General features: G+C 41.1%; 1 protein-coding gene across 5 annotated transcripts; it reads left to right on the forward strand.

Moving 5' to 3' along the window:
• The first annotated feature begins 396 nt into the window (after window positions 1-396).
• On the forward strand, window positions 397-13,289 carry UBLCP1 (ubiquitin like domain containing CTD phosphatase 1). 5 transcript variants are annotated; one of them, XM_030283607.4, is made up of 11 exons: window positions 397-511; window positions 2,866-3,059; window positions 3,833-3,924; window positions 4,320-4,405; window positions 4,494-4,609; window positions 5,659-5,757; window positions 6,712-6,749; window positions 8,859-8,957; window positions 9,403-9,519; window positions 10,831-10,958; window positions 12,270-13,289. In XM_030283607.4, exons 2-11 carry the CDS (start codon window positions 2,906-2,908, stop codon window positions 12,295-12,297), a joined length of 957 nt encoding a protein of 318 aa, XP_030139467.1. In that variant the 5' UTR covers window positions 397-511; window positions 2,866-2,905; the 3' UTR covers window positions 12,298-13,289.
• Window positions 13,290-15,682: the final 2,393 nt, after the last annotated feature.

Raw genomic sequence — 15,682 nt, forward strand, 5'->3', positions numbered from 1 at the left:
TCCATCCCTCTCATCATCCTGGTGCCTCCTCTGCACCCGCTCCAGCAGCTCCACGTCCTTTCTGTGCTGGGACCGCAGAACTGGAGGCAGCTCTGCGGGGTCTCAGCCGTGATCCCTGGGCACGGAACAACCTCCTTTCAAAGCCACACTCATGCCAGCATCTGCCCGCGCAAGCCGCCTCTCCGGGCTCCCCGGGGCTGCGGCGAGGCCGGCGCTGAGGGGCGAGGGCTCCGCGGTGCCGCGGCGTTCCCTCCCGTTCTGACCCCGCCGGGAGCAGCCCCGCGGAGCTTCCGCATCCCCCGCCCGGGGCCCGACCCGCCGCATCCCCCGGTCCCGCCCGGGGCCCGACCCGCTCCATCCGCCGCCCCGCCCGGCGCTGCCCGGGCCCCGCTCGGGCCCGGCGGTTCCCCGGGCCCGGCCCCGCGCACATCCGGCCGCCTCCCGCTTCCGCCGCGCGCCAGTTCCGCTTCCTGCGCGGCGGAGCCGGGACGGAGCCGGTGCCGCTGCCGGGGTGAGCGCCCGCTCCGCGCTGCCAGGGCGGGGCCGGATCGGCGGCCCCGCACAGCCCGGTGGGTGCGGCGGGGGCCGGGGGGAGGCCGGGCCGGGCCGGGGGGCGGCCGGGCGGGTGTCGCGGCCGGGCCGGAGCCCCCGCGGGCGGGAGCGGCTCCGCAGCCCCGAGCAGGCGCTGCCGGTCGGGCCGCGCCGCTGCCGGGGCAGGCTCGGCGGCGGAGGAGAGCCCCGCTGGCAGCTGCCGGCCCCAAGCCCGTCCCACACGCGTTGCCGTGCTGCGGGAAGCGCGGCCCCAGCGCTCGGCGGGCGCTCGGGCTGTTCCGCGGCTTCGTGTTTATGTTGCCCAGTGGAACTCGGAGATGGGGATGCCCGTCTTCAGAATCGTCCGAGGAAAGCGGTGTAGAGCTGCAGTTTTACAGCAGAACTGGAGTGCTTTCTCTGACCCCTGGCTTTGCAACCCTTTGGGTCCTGGTGGCCCAAGGGTTTTGTAAAGGTTTTGAAGATGAAATGAGCCAAAGGAAGCTGTATTACTTTCAGCTCTGGGCAGCACCCAGCCCCGGTGGTAGAACCTTTGGAAATCCCTGTGTCTTTTTCTGCTCCCAAACCATTTTCCCATTTCCCTTGATTAAGAATTTAAAATAAAATAGAATTTAATTTTATTTTATTCTATTGTCAGGGATTTTATTCCTGGCAGGGAATAAAAGTGTCTTGTTTCCTTATAGCATTTGTTGTGACAGCTGTAAATCTGTAAGGATTGAGGGTTGGCAAGTGCTCAGCTTTAGAGGGATGATCTTTTCAATTTAGCACTGGACAGAGGCTGCAGAAGTTTTCTTACAGTTCTTGCCCTGTGCATGTCCTTGCAGAGTGATTTGAGGTGTATGGTACAGGTAAGGAAACAGACAGTAAATTTTCCTTTCTGACTTGGTCTAAAGATTATGAACAGGAATAATTTATGATAATGACACTGTGTATCAACAGTGTATACCATACAGCCTTAGCCTCAGTAGAATTTCTTAGTGCTTCTAAGACCCCCTTTTTCATGAGTCTTTTTCACCGTGTCATACCAGGTCCCAATCTGATTTGACAATTTTTGGGGGAAAAAAATTAATTTCCCAGTGATACAAGTTTTCCTCTTCAATTTGTTTCCAGGGCTCTTAGAGGCAATAGTGTGGAGGTGAGGTTTATAGTGTCCTTAGCAAGGAGGTTGTACCTAGACTAATTCTCATCTGCTCTGGGCTTGGTGGCTATGGTTGAGCAATTACAGGTTTGTTCCCCATAGCTTTTACTGTGTAAAAGAGAAAGATTTTTTCTGTGTGGATAATTTCTGAGAATACAAAGCCAGAGAGGAAGAAGGATCAGAGTTTTGGCTTCTCAGATATTTTAGAATTGCCAGACCTGCATTTCTTGAAGGTTGGTAATCCTAGATTTTTCACAGATCTGCTCTCTGTTTGAATATCAATCATTTGAGGACAATTTCACCATCAGTGGTGCAGAGGCCTTCTCTGCATCTCCTGACTGTCCGTAGCAGCTTTTTCGTACCTTTCTATCTCCTTGATTCTATTTCTAAGCCCTAACAGAGAAAAAACCATGTTCTTCCTTCTGCATTAAGCTAAAAGTCTTGTTTTTCGGCTGTGTTTCATGTAGGATTAAACTGTTAAATACAATTTGTATAAACGATGCTGTGTAAATTAAAGATAGTATAATTATGGTTGTTTTGTCAGCACTGCAATGAAAGTGCAGTTCTTTGGGTGTAATTGCATTGTGTGGGTGTGTGTTTTGGCTTTGTTTTCAAATTCCTGCTTTGATATTGCTACAGTGAGATGTAACCTGGGGTGTGCATTACTGCAGGTATTGCACAGTGGAAGGGATTAGAGAAATACAATGCCAAAAATTGGCTCTTGGGCTCAGAACTATTTTTATAGGCTTTATATGCCAGGGATTTCATATTTGCTGTTGTGTCAATACATCTGTAAAGGCACCCATGGCTGGTTTGGTTGCATAAGTGTTGCAGAGGACATTTCTGAGCTTTGCAATGGCTTTTGTGGTGCTGCAGTGCTGTGCTTGAGTGTGCAGTGCACAGGCTGTACCTGCACAGAGCACCCAGCAGATGTGAATGTGACATTGCTGAAAACATCAAAGTGGAACTCAGAGCCCCAGTTTTAACACTGCTCTTCCTCCCTTTGTTTCAGCACTTTTCCAACACATTTATCCTCTGCTCAGGGGAAACAAACAGCTCTTTGATGTCCAATATAATAAAGAATCAAGAATGTTTTAAGTAGATGTTGTGGTTTGTCTTCTGGAAAGAGTAGTTCTCCTCTCTCTTCCTTACATGATTTTTGTGTTTCCCTCCTGCAGCAGATTTTTCAGACAGTAACACTGAACATATGCTTCAAGGATGTCTCTCTCTCTCATAATAAAATGGGGTGGACAGGAGTACACGATAACCTCACTGTCAGAAGAAGACACAGTGTTGGACCTGAAGCAGTCTCTGAAGGGCCTCACTGGAGTGTTACCAGAGCGTCAGAAACTGCTTGGGCTCAAAATGAAGGGTAACTGTCCCTATTTACTGCTTGTTTGGGATGTGCCTGGGGTGTTTAAGGACAAACATCCCCTAATTCTAGGCAGGATGTGTGCACTAACAGAGCATCCACTTCCCAGTTGTAGCTCTGGAATGAACATGAAGACAGACACTTCATACATCACTGGATATTGTTTATTATTAGTACATCTATCTGGTCATTTTTTAGTGGTTCACACTGCCCTGTCCTAGTGGGGAGGAGAATTGGGGTTCACATAAGAAGAGTTCAGTGACTGAAAAATAATAAAATATAATACTAATTATTATAATAATAGTAATGAAAAGAGGAGAAAGAGGACTAAAACTCAATAGAAACCAGTGCCACAATGCAGTTGCTCACCACCCACTGACCAATGCCCACCCAGTCCTTGAGCATCAATCTCTGTCTCCCAGGCAGTTCCCCCTGTTTATACTCTGGGCATGAGGTTCTGTGCTGTGGAATATCCCTTTGCCCAGTTCCCCCAGCTCCTTGTGCACCTGCTCACTGTCAGAGCACAGGAAACCCAGAAGTCCTTGATTTAGAGTAAGCACCAAATAAACCATTGGTGTGCCATCAATATTATTCTTGTACTAAATCCAAAACACAGCTACCAAGGAGAAAATTAACTCAAAACCAGTACACTGTATGTGGAAGATGATAACATAGCCAGTATTCTACAGGGAGCTTATTTCAATTACACCTGGAATGTATTGACATTTTTCTAAAATCTCTATCTCAATTTAAAAAAAAATTCTGCATTACAGGCAAACCTGCAGATGATGATGTTAAGCTTGGAGCCCTCAAGTTGAAACCAAATACTAAGATAATGATGATGGGCACTCGTGAAGAGAGTTTGGTAAATAATTTGCTTGTTTATTAGCTTAAACAGGAAAAAAATGCTTTGTGTCTTCTAACTGGGATTTTAAATTTTGACTATTCCAATAATCTTTTAAACAATGATAGTACAGTAGATTTCTGTTGACATTTTTTATGTAAACTTTGCTGCAGAACTCTCAGAGCAACATACTCATGAAACTCCTGTGGTGTTCTGCACGTGAACTACAAACCTATTATTGTGATACTCACTGACTTTTAAATCTGAACACTTTAGTAATTCTTTCCACTAGTAAAGTGAAACAATTTTGGTTAAATAGTTTTCCTGCCCTGTAATGTGCAGTAACAGAAACTTGGTATCCATTGTTATTTTCCCTCTCTGATCTTTGTTATCATTTATTATTTTTATTCCTCTAGGAAGATGTCCTTGGGCCGCCTCCGGATAATGATGATGTGGTCAATGACTTTGATATTGAAGAGGAAGTTGTGGAAGTAGAAAATAGGTTAGGAGTTCAAGCTGTTAAAACAGTTTCTTATTGACTGTAGAGCATACCTTTTAATTAACTGTAACTTTCTGCACTCTTACATCAGGGAAGAAAATCTACTAAAAATTTCACGTAGAGTTAAAGAATACAAAGTGGAAATTCTGAATCCTCCTAGGGAAGGAAAAAAGCTGCTGGTGCTAGATGTTGATTATACACTATTTGGTGAGTTTTTACACAATTTGTGGTTATTGTTTGCTTAAGAGCTCGATTTATTTGCCAGATCAGGTTTTTTGATTTTTGCTTTGCTGTGTTGTACAACATAACTTCTGCTTGGTATGATTTTGTGATCTTCTGCTCACATTTTAAAACGTTGCATGTTGTTGATTTTAGTGCAGCAGCTATTTAATTGCTGCAAAAAGACATAAACAAGCAGCAATTTAATCTTCTGTCCTGAGTCTTTCCCTTGACAATTTTTATCTAGACCATCACAGTAGCAGGGCAAGATACTGTAAAATAATGATCCTGTTCTGTACCTGATTGACTCTACTTTGGGGGGGTGTGGGAGAGCAGCTTCAAATTTTATTTACATATCATTACTAAACATTCACAAAAACACGTTTTTCTTGAAAATTCTGTCAAACTGGGTTTTTTTTGAAAGCCAGAATTTTCCTTCTGACTTAACTTTCTGGTTTGTAGGTGTGCCATGGCAGCAATGACTGTGAGCAGTAAATAATACCTTTCCCTTTCCTTAGCTTTCCTTTTTGATGACATTTGTTTCCAATCTGACTTTAAAATTCAACCTATTTCAAAGTTTAAACTTTTTACTGAGAGGTCTTCTGCTGGCAGATTTTGCAGCAGTTTTGGAATTGGAGCAGGAATGTTTGCATCTCTGAAATGAGCTCGATATATGCTCACACAATTAACTGGACTAGGTTTGAAGGAATCTGTTTCTATCTGGCCAGTTACTCATTTGCTAAGTGCACAGATGATTTGCCCTGTCTCTTCAAAGATATTCATACTCAGAGATCTCTTGATTTAATTATTGCTAAGCCCTCAAGTAGCTGTGAGACCAACAGATAAATATTTACTCTGCCTTGTCTTTCCACCTTTAAAATGGGAATGGGAGTTTGATATCAAATCATTCATGACCTTAAAATACTTCAGTGCTCCCCTCATGAAACTCTGAGTCTCTGGATAGAAAGGAAAATCAGACTGGAATTTAATAACTAATACTTTAATGCTGAATTACTTATCTCTTATATTTTTTTTAGACCACAGGTCATGTGCTGAAACTGGGGTAGAGCTGATGAGGCCATACCTTCATGAATTCCTGACTTCTGCATACGAGGACTATGATATTGTAATTTGGTGTAAGTATTATACTCTGTGCCTAAGAATTTATTGTAAACTGTCATCCAGAGCAGAGACTCCAGGTGGGAGGTTTTTGTATTTTTAGTGTGAGTCACAAGATCTAAAACAATACAGAGACATTTGGCTGTAATTTGCACAACTGTTAGAGATTTTTTTTTTTAAATACCAATTCCTATGTGAAAAAGCCCCACATACTGCTCACAAGAATGGTTCTAGTCACAGGATAAAGCTCAGCATCACTTTACCAGGTGTTACTTTGTACAAAGAAGTGCTTGAAATAACAGAACTGTATAATCAACATTGGAACACTGTTAGATAGTAATTGTACAAATAATCTCAATCCAGACAACACACAGTGAACTGCCAAATGACCCAAACTCTCCTGTCTGCAGGGGTGGTTGGTTGATTCTTTGCCTTTGCATTCTAGTTCAATTCCTGTCCAACAGCTGGAGAACAGACTTTAGTCAGTGCAGGGTTCAAACCATATTAAAACAGTGTTACAAAATTCCATTTTCATAATCTTGAACAATGTTTCACCATATTGTTAGATCAGCAGGCAATGCTGACACTTTGTCCTTTCCGGATTTTATGTATTCCTGTTATTGCTTCCAGGAGGAAATCCTGCACAGGCAGTGAGGTTCCTCAAGCCAGGTGTATCCATGGTCTTACAGGCTCTGGTTCAGTAACAGCTGATCTAGAAAATGGTTTAAATATTTGCAGTGCTTCATCTAGTTGTTCATTTGAAAAGTAAGCTTCTCCAAACGAAAATAGACTTCCATGAAGGAAGACTTTCTTTAAGGCCCTAAAAGCTGCAACAGAGGTGGATCTTTCTAAAATTAAATTTTGTTTAAAAATTTGACATATTAAGTGAACAAGTTCTTACTTCCTTTTTTTTGCCTTCCAATGACTTATTTTAATAAAGTATTCTTTCTGTTTTCTCCCTTTTGTTTCAGCTGCTACTAATATGAAGTGGATTGAAGCCAAAATGAAAGTAAGTTGTTCTGAAAACATTATTTGTTTCTGATTTGGGTAACCCTTCATGCAGTTGTGCTCATACTCAGTGATGTAGAGCAGGTTAGAAACAGGGGAGGTTGTGTGAATCATAACCTGAGTTGTTTCAATTTCCATAGTCACTTGAAATTATCTTTATCATAAAACTAGATGAAATCTAATTTTAGAATTCCACACAAACTATCAGCAGTAGGTGCTAAATTTAGCAGAACTAAACACAAGTCAGTACCTGCTGAAACTTGGATTCGTCACGCAGCCCTGCACAGTTGCTTTCATCTTACCTCTAATTATAGAGCTCCAGTCTTTAAATGTGATTTTTTTAAGGGAACAGACAGATGTGACATGCTGGAGTAGATTATCAAGAGGAAACTCTTTTCATATTTATCTTTGCCTCTTGCAGCTGGGGGTTCTTTTGCTTCCTCTGCCTTATTAAACATCCCATAAGAGCTCTTTCACTTTCTGGTTTCTTCCCTACTAGAATCAGGCAAGGAGCCAATTTTGAACAGCTGACCTCTTGGTAAACATATTTAAAGTCAGGCTTAGCTTTAAATCTAATGAGCTTACTAAGAATTGCTGTGTGTTTGGTCGACAGGTTCAGTTTTTATGTTTATAAACCAAAAGTTACTCCCATTCCAGAAAAAAACCTTCTCAAATTTAAGCTTTTATTATGCACTATTTTTTCAGGTTTTCACAGAGAAAAACACATTTTTCTGGTGTTCTCTTCCTCAAAATAATTAATTGCTACAATTTTTTCAAAAATTCCTCTTAGAAATGAGAATCTTTAGTCAGAGCTATGAAGTGGAGTTAGTGCAAGTAAAATCAGTGCTGAGCCTTGCAATCATTGCCTTCTTGTGGCAGTGTCACATACTTATATTGTGTTGTCACAGTAGTGCTAGGACTCAATCTTGTGGAAAACCATTGTTCAAAACTGGGCTCTTTCCCCTGCACTGGTCACCTTTCTGCATTTCCAGGTTGCTTTTCCAGGCCTCCTCCTCGAACCTGATCCATTGAGATTCCTGCCACTAGATGCCACTTTCTGTTTCTCCTTAAACTGATGGCACCAGGGGTGCTTCCCTCTAAGAGCTTCATTTTTGGTCAGGGAGCTGTGATTCCAGCAATAGTTGGCATTGAAGTTTCTGTTTTAAACAACAAAGCAGGAACAGCATTTAGAAGAAGGGAGTATCAGACAAGCAAATTTAATCTCTCAGTTACCACCCTTTTGTGCCTGAAATTCAAACATTATAGAACAGCTGGTTCTGTCAGTGTAACAGGATACCAGCCCAGGTACACAGAGCATTTCATATGCAAGACTGCATTTTTAAATAAAAGCAAACCAGTTAAGTGTTGCTGGATAGTTGCAAGACAGCTGCTGCAGTTGGTATCTTCTCCCTGTTACACAGGTTTGCATATTGCTGCTGTTTCACACACCAGAAATTGTCAGCAATATCTGTGTTGTACCATGTCAGCAGATTTTACTGGTACTTTTCAGCTTTGGAAAGGATTTGAAATGGAAATGATGCTCCCTTATCTAGTCTTAAGTTCTTTATTTCTAAAAAGGATGTTTTACTTAGAGTATTTCAGGAATTACCGAATCTTCAAAGTGCAAATTGACACTGACATTGGTGATCTTGGACATGTGCAGGAGGGAACAGTGACTGTGAGATGTTCCTGGGTATTCCATCTTAGGCTGGGCTGTGATTTGTGCAAATCACTGTGAGGAGCAAAGAGCAGCCAGAACACAATTGCTCTAAAGTTAAGTTGAGGTGTGGAGAACTTGTGAGAGGTTGTGCATGAAGGTATGTGCAAAGCCTCTGTATTTTGCCTTCTCTGCAAAGTTGCTTTGATTTTCTGCTAGCATCAGCTGTTAAGTTCCTGATATTAAATACTAAAAATAAATCCCTGTGTGTACTTTTATGATCCTCATTATATAACAAATGTCAATTTCCCCAGGTATTTATTTTTAGTGTGCCTCTGGTAAACCTCCACAGCTCACCCCGTGACAAACAATGTACTATAATTGTGATTCCAGTTGTTGAAACAGTAAAACTGTCATAATTAGAAGCTTTAATCATAAATCTTTGTGATGCAGGAGCTTGGAGTGAGTACCAATGCAAACTACAAGATAACTTTCATGCTGGACAGTGCTGCCATGATAACAGTGCACACTCCTCGGAGAGGACTAATAGATGTAAGTACCAATTTTACTCCTAATATTTTCCTACATTCAGCTGGTATTTTATCACACCCCTTTAAAATACTTGACAAAAAAAGTTCTTCAGGAATTTTCATTCAATAAACTGCAAGAATCTTGGAACCATGGATTTTTTTCTCCTGGAAGTCTCTACTAATGTTTTGAGTAGCATCTTTAGATGTCACAGCTTTCAAATCAAACAGCAGGTAACTCTTGCAAGAAAACTTAGTGCCAACAGAAGTTGCTCTTGCTCTATCCTTAGTGTGAGGGGTATTTATGTTATATTATTTCACATCTTCCTTTGTTAAAGTCAAACTACCTGCTAATGGTAAAGCAAAAGAATACAAGTGTTCATTCAAGTTAGGACTCAGGTTCCTGTAGATGGCATTCCTGCACGTGATCAGATTTACCTCAGATATCTTGTATTGTGTTGTGTTTGCAGGTGAAGCCTCTTGGTGTTATCTGGGGAAAGTTTTCAGAATATTACAGCAAAAAAAATACCATTATGTTTGATGATATTGGCCGAAACTTCCTGATGAACCCACAGAATGGACTCAAGGTAATGTAAGCTGGAATTTTCATTTCCTGCTACTTTCTCCTGATACTTCAAAGGAGTACTTTCTCCTACTTCTTTGCTGTAGCATAAAGAAAGAATATTCTTAACTAACAAAGATGCATGATTTCTTAAACTTCTTAATTCACAGTGCCGTTTGTCTGCTTGGTATTTCCTTAATAGTAGTATTAAATAAACCTTGTCTCACTATTAAGTGAGTGTTTAAGAGATTACCAAAATCAGTGAAATTGTTATTTCTGCTGAAGTTATAGCTGCAAGCTGTAATCAAGCTGGACATTACTGACAGGCACCATTGAAAATGTGATGTTCAGTCTCCAGAGTGGTCATATTCAAAAAAAAGTCAACAAGTGGCTGTACTTCATGATAGTATGACAGGATAATCACAAGTATTCTATATGAGAAATAATTAGTACCTTGAGCCATTTTGACTATAGAACAGCAAATATTTCATTTTATACAACTGTCAACCAGTGTGTGCTCTGTTCTTACTGCTGGTTCTGAATAAGAGTGCAGCTTAAATTGATGGTAGAACAGTGTTGTACTAAAAGAACTTGCATAAATCTCTCTAAAAAAGAAAAAGATGTTTTCAAATGCAGACATTCCAGATGGTATCTCTTTGAAAGTATCCATGATGAGAATAGGACAGCAGTTGATGAGATCTAGCAAGATGATCTTAACTGGAAGGAGAATCAGGAACAGCAAAGATCTTGCTGGGAGGGGATGATCCAGAGCTCTAGCTCAGGATTGGAAAAATGTTTGTCAAAGTGTTGTTAACAGCTGCAGACAAGAGCATTGAATCACTAAAACAAGGCCCAGGTGTAATGTATTCCAAGCTTTGCTTCTGATGTCTCTTTTCACAACAGCTCTGGTTGTAGTCAAAGGCTTTTTGCTGAAAAAAAAGTATCTGGTGCCAATGATACCACGCAACACAGAATGCTGAGCTGAAAACCCCTCCTGCAAAAATCTCTGTGAAATCATATTAGAAAATGTGACAGTCCATTCCAGATAATTTTATCAGTCTGTCTAGGAGGGGAAGGCTTGAAGAAGTGCAAGAGAAAATACTTTTTTTCTGGTTGGTGCAAGGTAAAAACCCCTCAGTCCAGTTTGCATGAACAGGACAAATTGGATCTGACCACTACTGAAAAAGGTTTTTTTTTTTTCTCTTACCTATGAAAAGTAATAACTTGTCATAGTACTGAAAATATATTTTAGTCAGATGGTAAGTGATAAAGAATCTAAAGCAGTTTTTCTTTCTGTGAGCAAATGGTTATACCCAGTTTTTTTCCTTTTGTATAGATAAGGCCTTTTATGAAAGCACATTTAAATCGGGATAAAGACAAGGAGCTGCTAAAGCTCACCCAATACCTCAAAGAAATAGCAAAATTAGATGACTTTTTGGAGCTGAATCACAAACATTGGGAAAGGTAAGAAAAAAGGCAAAATTCTTGCTTCCTTCTGTCCCTGACCTCAGTGTTTTGCTCGAGGTTATCTCTACAAACACCAGAAAAAATAGAACTGATGAACTTTATAACTTACAGTTATAAAGGTCCTTTAGTCTGAGAAGAATTTTAATAGGGCTGTAGTGTTGGGACAGCTTCCCTAAAATGATTTTCACAAGTTGCTTCTGTGTTTTCCTACTTCTCCAATATTCAGCACTGCCAATTATGCATCCTAAAAGGAAAAGAATTTTGAAGGAATACGGTCCCTGGAAACCTCTTTCATTCCACCCCAGAAAAGTTAGACTGTGGGTTCAGATCTCAAATCCTTTGTTTTAAGGCAACTTTTCTAGAAGCTCCTTGAAAGCTTTGTTGTGTTAGTGGAGTTCTCAGGCACATCCAGGTTGGGTGGTATTGCAGGATTCATCAGATCCAAGTTGCTGTCTTACAAACAAAGAGTTTTCCAAATGCTGAGGGCACCAGTTAGCATCCTAATTCTTGCTAGAAAGTGATTAACTAAAGGATTTCAGCAAAATTATTCTTGGTTTTATGCAACAGCCAGAGGCTTCAATATGTGAAGAAAAACTGCTGGAAAACCACTCCTTTGGTGTTTAAAAAATGCTTTACAGACTTGATAAAATTTTCTTTTCTGAATAGAGCAGAAAGTGAAACATTAAACCTTAAAAGCAGTGAAATTCACTGGATATTTCACACTGTCAGTGAAATTGGTTGGATTCTTTCTCCCTGAGTATTTGCAAAGCCTTTGCTGTCACACCACATAGGCAGACTGCTTCAGCTCGGGTGCTGAGAGAGCTGTGAGATCAGAATACACAAGCAGTTCAGAGTCACTCACATTCTCCAGAGAAGCTGCTGGAGGGCTGTTCTTTTCAGGTTATGCTGCATCAGTTCATTAAAGTCCTGAAATTATTTGAAGGAGTGCCATTACTAATAGGCCTTTTCATCTTAAAGGATATAAAAGCCACTTATCCAACTGATGTAATTTTCCATCCTCTTGGAATGAAACAGGTTTCCATTTCCTTCCTCCCTTTTGTTTAAAAAGCCTGATAGAGTCTAACTAAAACATGACTTTGAATTACCGCAAGATAACCTATCATGGAATTGAAAAATGTTGAAATTAAATACAAATCCTAAGTGGTATTGATTGCATTTCTAATTTTTGGTTATCAGTAGGAGAACTTTTGGTGAGAAAACAAAGCAGAGTCATACTTTGATCTTGAGATCTCAGGTATATTTGTGGCCACCTCTTACTTGGTGAAAAACTACTTTTGTTTCTTTCAGGTATCTTTCAAAGAAGCAAGGACAATAACACTAATAAAACTGTGTGGCACTGAATTGAAGGGAACATCACTAAGATCACTGGACTTTTCCTTGCTTTTGTGCTAGAGTATAATAGTGCTGGACACTGGACCCAATGCCAGAACGACTGCTAAACTTGGTCTTCCAGCTGGTTGGTTGTGGGTTTTTTAAAAGATCACAGCAATAAGCTCAAAAGTGGGAGAAACAAGTCAGTTGCTTTTTCTTGCATTCAGTTCTGGTGTTACTTCTCAAAATACTTTCCTCTCCTTTGCTGCTGAAGTATAACCATAACCATCAAAGACCAAAACCATTCTGAGACTAGAAAAAAAATATTTAGACCAAAAAAGTTGATTGAAAAGCCAACCTTGGCAGTGTATGAATTGTATAAGTCCTCTATTCCCTCCATCTTAGAAACAGTCTCCCTCTCCCATTCCAGTATTTAAGTCTATAAATGACAAGTTGTCTAAGTTTGGTATGTATTAGTATGTCAGTGTTTCTCTGTGCAGGACAGTAAGATGGGAAAGTACCACCTCTGTGGCCAGTTTACCCCAGTGTGTGAACTTGTTCTATGAAGCAGTGTTTACTGGAAAACAAAAGATTGAAGTTTGAGGGAGAGAAACCCACTGTTATTTGATCAGTGAAAAGCAGTCTGCCTGAAAAATCCCCGTATCTCAGATAAAGGGTTTAAACCTCAGATGGGAAAGTCACATTCCTAACAAAGCATGAATAAAACCCTTGTTCTCTTCTAGCTAAATCTTGTCAAAGTGCAAACACTGTGTTTAAATACAATATTCAGCCATACTGTTCTTAAAATATCATTTACTTGCGCTGCTTATGCCTGCACTATAGAAGTGTGATGTGACTGCTGTTTGGCATTTCCAACACTTGTGCATTATGCAGTTCATGGATTTGAAAGAAGACTGACCCTTTCAAATAAAAAATGGTATATATTGTTCTTAAGGAACTATAGCAGTTGTGTAAATAATAAATACCTTTTTCATACTTTGTGTCCTGTGCTGCCTTCAGTATTTAGCATGCATAACCGAGGAACTATCAATAATATTAATTTTAGGGGTGGTTGGAGGATTTGTTTGGATTCCAGAGACACTGGGTTTGCGTTAGGAGTTGAGAAGAGCTGGTATGTGCCTCTGGGGATCAGGGGAGTGGTGCAGCACCGGGCTGGCCAGGAAAGGAGCCCTGACAGCACATGTCAGGCTGTCAGGACAGCAGCACAGAGGAGCTGCTGGGACGGGCACACGAGGCTCCAGCTCAGTGACCTGTCAGAAAACATCCAGGTCCTTGTTCAGGGCTCTGTGTGCTTTAGGGCCACCCTCAGCTGCCTTTGACAGAGCAAACCAGAAAAGATGCATAAAAGTGGTGCTTTAGGTAAGTATGGAGGGCGAAGAGCTGCAGTTTTGTCTCCTAGAGCTGATTTCTGATCAAGGAGCTGCCTGACCCCTGTACAGACAGCAGAGGCAGAATCCCTGAGCTTACAGCAGTGAACCTTTCCTGGAAAAGCTGCAGCAGCAGAGATCATGGATTGTGGGACTGCTGTATGGGGCACTGGAATTCCTTTGAGTTTGAACAGTGGAAAGAAGTCAAGGCATTGCAATTAAATCAGCTGTGGAGTTTGTGCTGGGCAGAGAGAGAAAACAAACCAAGGAATGTATTTAAACATGTGCCTGTATTTTTTCCCTCAAAGTTGGCCTACAAACAGAAGGTTACAGTGGATGATCAATGCTAATTTCTTGTGCTTTATACAAGGAAAGTTTAAAAAAAACAGTCTTGATTTTATTTCAGTGACATGGGGGTTTTGTCCCAGAATATGAGAGTATTCACTGATCTGAAGGTGGGGTGCACTCCCCTTTCAAATATTTTATAAGCTGAGCTGGAACACGCAAGTATGATCTCAATGTGATGGTAACACAGAGCTCTTGCTGACAAGTTGTTATGTCTTTTATGACTAATATCTTACCCTTACCATATTTTCTGTTTGAAGATTAGTCTTGCAGTTTGATTTGGTTAACTTCTAAAAATGCTGCTGGGATTTACTTGGCTGAGATTTTTAAAATTGTGAAGCTGGATATGGCAAGCACAAGCCTGATGTTCAAATGACTACAAGAATCAGGGGGCACTGATGGGAGAGTGGGTTAAAATGGTAAAAGCAGCAGGAATAAATCTGGATTTTATTGCCATAGTTGATTGTGGAGGCAGGTGGCATCAGCAGGTTCAGAAAAGAGTTCAGCACATATAGAAAAGTTCACAGGCAGAAGCCAAAGGCAATAGCACTAAAGGGAATAGGAAGGTCTAATAACCTGCAATAAAAGAATTGGAGGTGCTCAGGAAGATGGGAGTGGGTCACACAGAGCAGCTCCTGCCTGCACTACAGGGCTGCTCTGGGCTACACCTACCGTGTGGCTGTGCCAAACTACCACAGTAACTGCAAGGATAAATGGGTAGTTTTCTGCTTTGCCCCACAATAATGTATTTATTGCTCATAAATACAGAAGAAAACACCTGTGCTGATTTTTTGTTTCTCCAATAGGGAAGGCAGTTTTGACCTACTTGTGTTTCCAAAATGTAGTTAAGCCTGGAGAATAACTATGGACAGCAAAGTCCAAAGGTTTATTCCCTCCTAACATTTACTTTCCTTTTAGATGATATTGAGGTGCCTGAGAAATACCTCATTAATGGCTTTCACTATCTCTATTAAAAGAAACAGTATTAAAGTGTAATTAAAGAGAGGGAGCATACAACTTAATTACAGAGCTCATAATTTGCCATTCTGCAAAACTCTGGAGAAGCATTAAATGGAGTCTGAGCGATTCCAAATATTTTCATGTGTCAGAGACTGTCTCAGGCTCCCAGTACATGTCAAACATTTTGTATGTTGTTCTGTCTGATTATTCAGACCAGAAGAGACAGTCCATTTCAAAATGAAGCTATTTCAGTAAGCCCTGGATATCTGACAGCTCCAATGCCTCGCTGTGGCATGAATGCTCATCACTGGAGGTGCATGGAATGACAACTGAAGCCAGGAACTGAACTGCAAATTCAGCCCTACAAATCCTGCTGCATGACTATGAAATCTACAGCTAGTTGCCAATTTTTATTCCTGACTTGACATTCAACTGACAGCAAGTGGATGCCAAAGGGTTTAAGGCAATTTTCCACTCTGCCTGTTCAGATGTATTTAAGGCTGATGTGAGAAGTGCTGAATACTTGCTCCCAATTAGACAAAGGCCAGGTAAAAACTGTGTTTCAGAGGGTAAAGAAAAGCACACAGTTTTCCTGATTCATTAAAGCTGCTTAGAGCAAGAAATGCTGGATGAAGAGGCAGAATCCTTGGACATTTCACTGATGTCACCACAGCAGTTGTGACAGGTACTAGGGGA

The sequence above is a fragment of the Taeniopygia guttata genome, chromosome 13, assembly GCF_048771995.1.
Source record: "Taeniopygia guttata chromosome 13, bTaeGut7.mat, whole genome shotgun sequence".
Lineage (NCBI taxonomy): Eukaryota > Metazoa > Chordata > Aves > Passeriformes > Estrildidae > Taeniopygia > Taeniopygia guttata.

Coding starts and splice junctions, on each gene's coding strand:
- UBLCP1 (XM_030283607.4), top strand. CDS start 2,906: ATGTCTCTCTCTCTCATAATAAAATGGGGTGGACAGGAGTACACGATA. Junction 4,610..5,658: donor TGTTGATTATACACTATTTG/GTGAGTTTTTAC, acceptor TATTTTTTTTAG/ACCACAGGTCATGTGCTGAA. Junction 5,758..6,711: donor CTATGATATTGTAATTTGGT/GTAAGTATTATA, acceptor CTTTTGTTTCAG/CTGCTACTAATATGAAGTGG.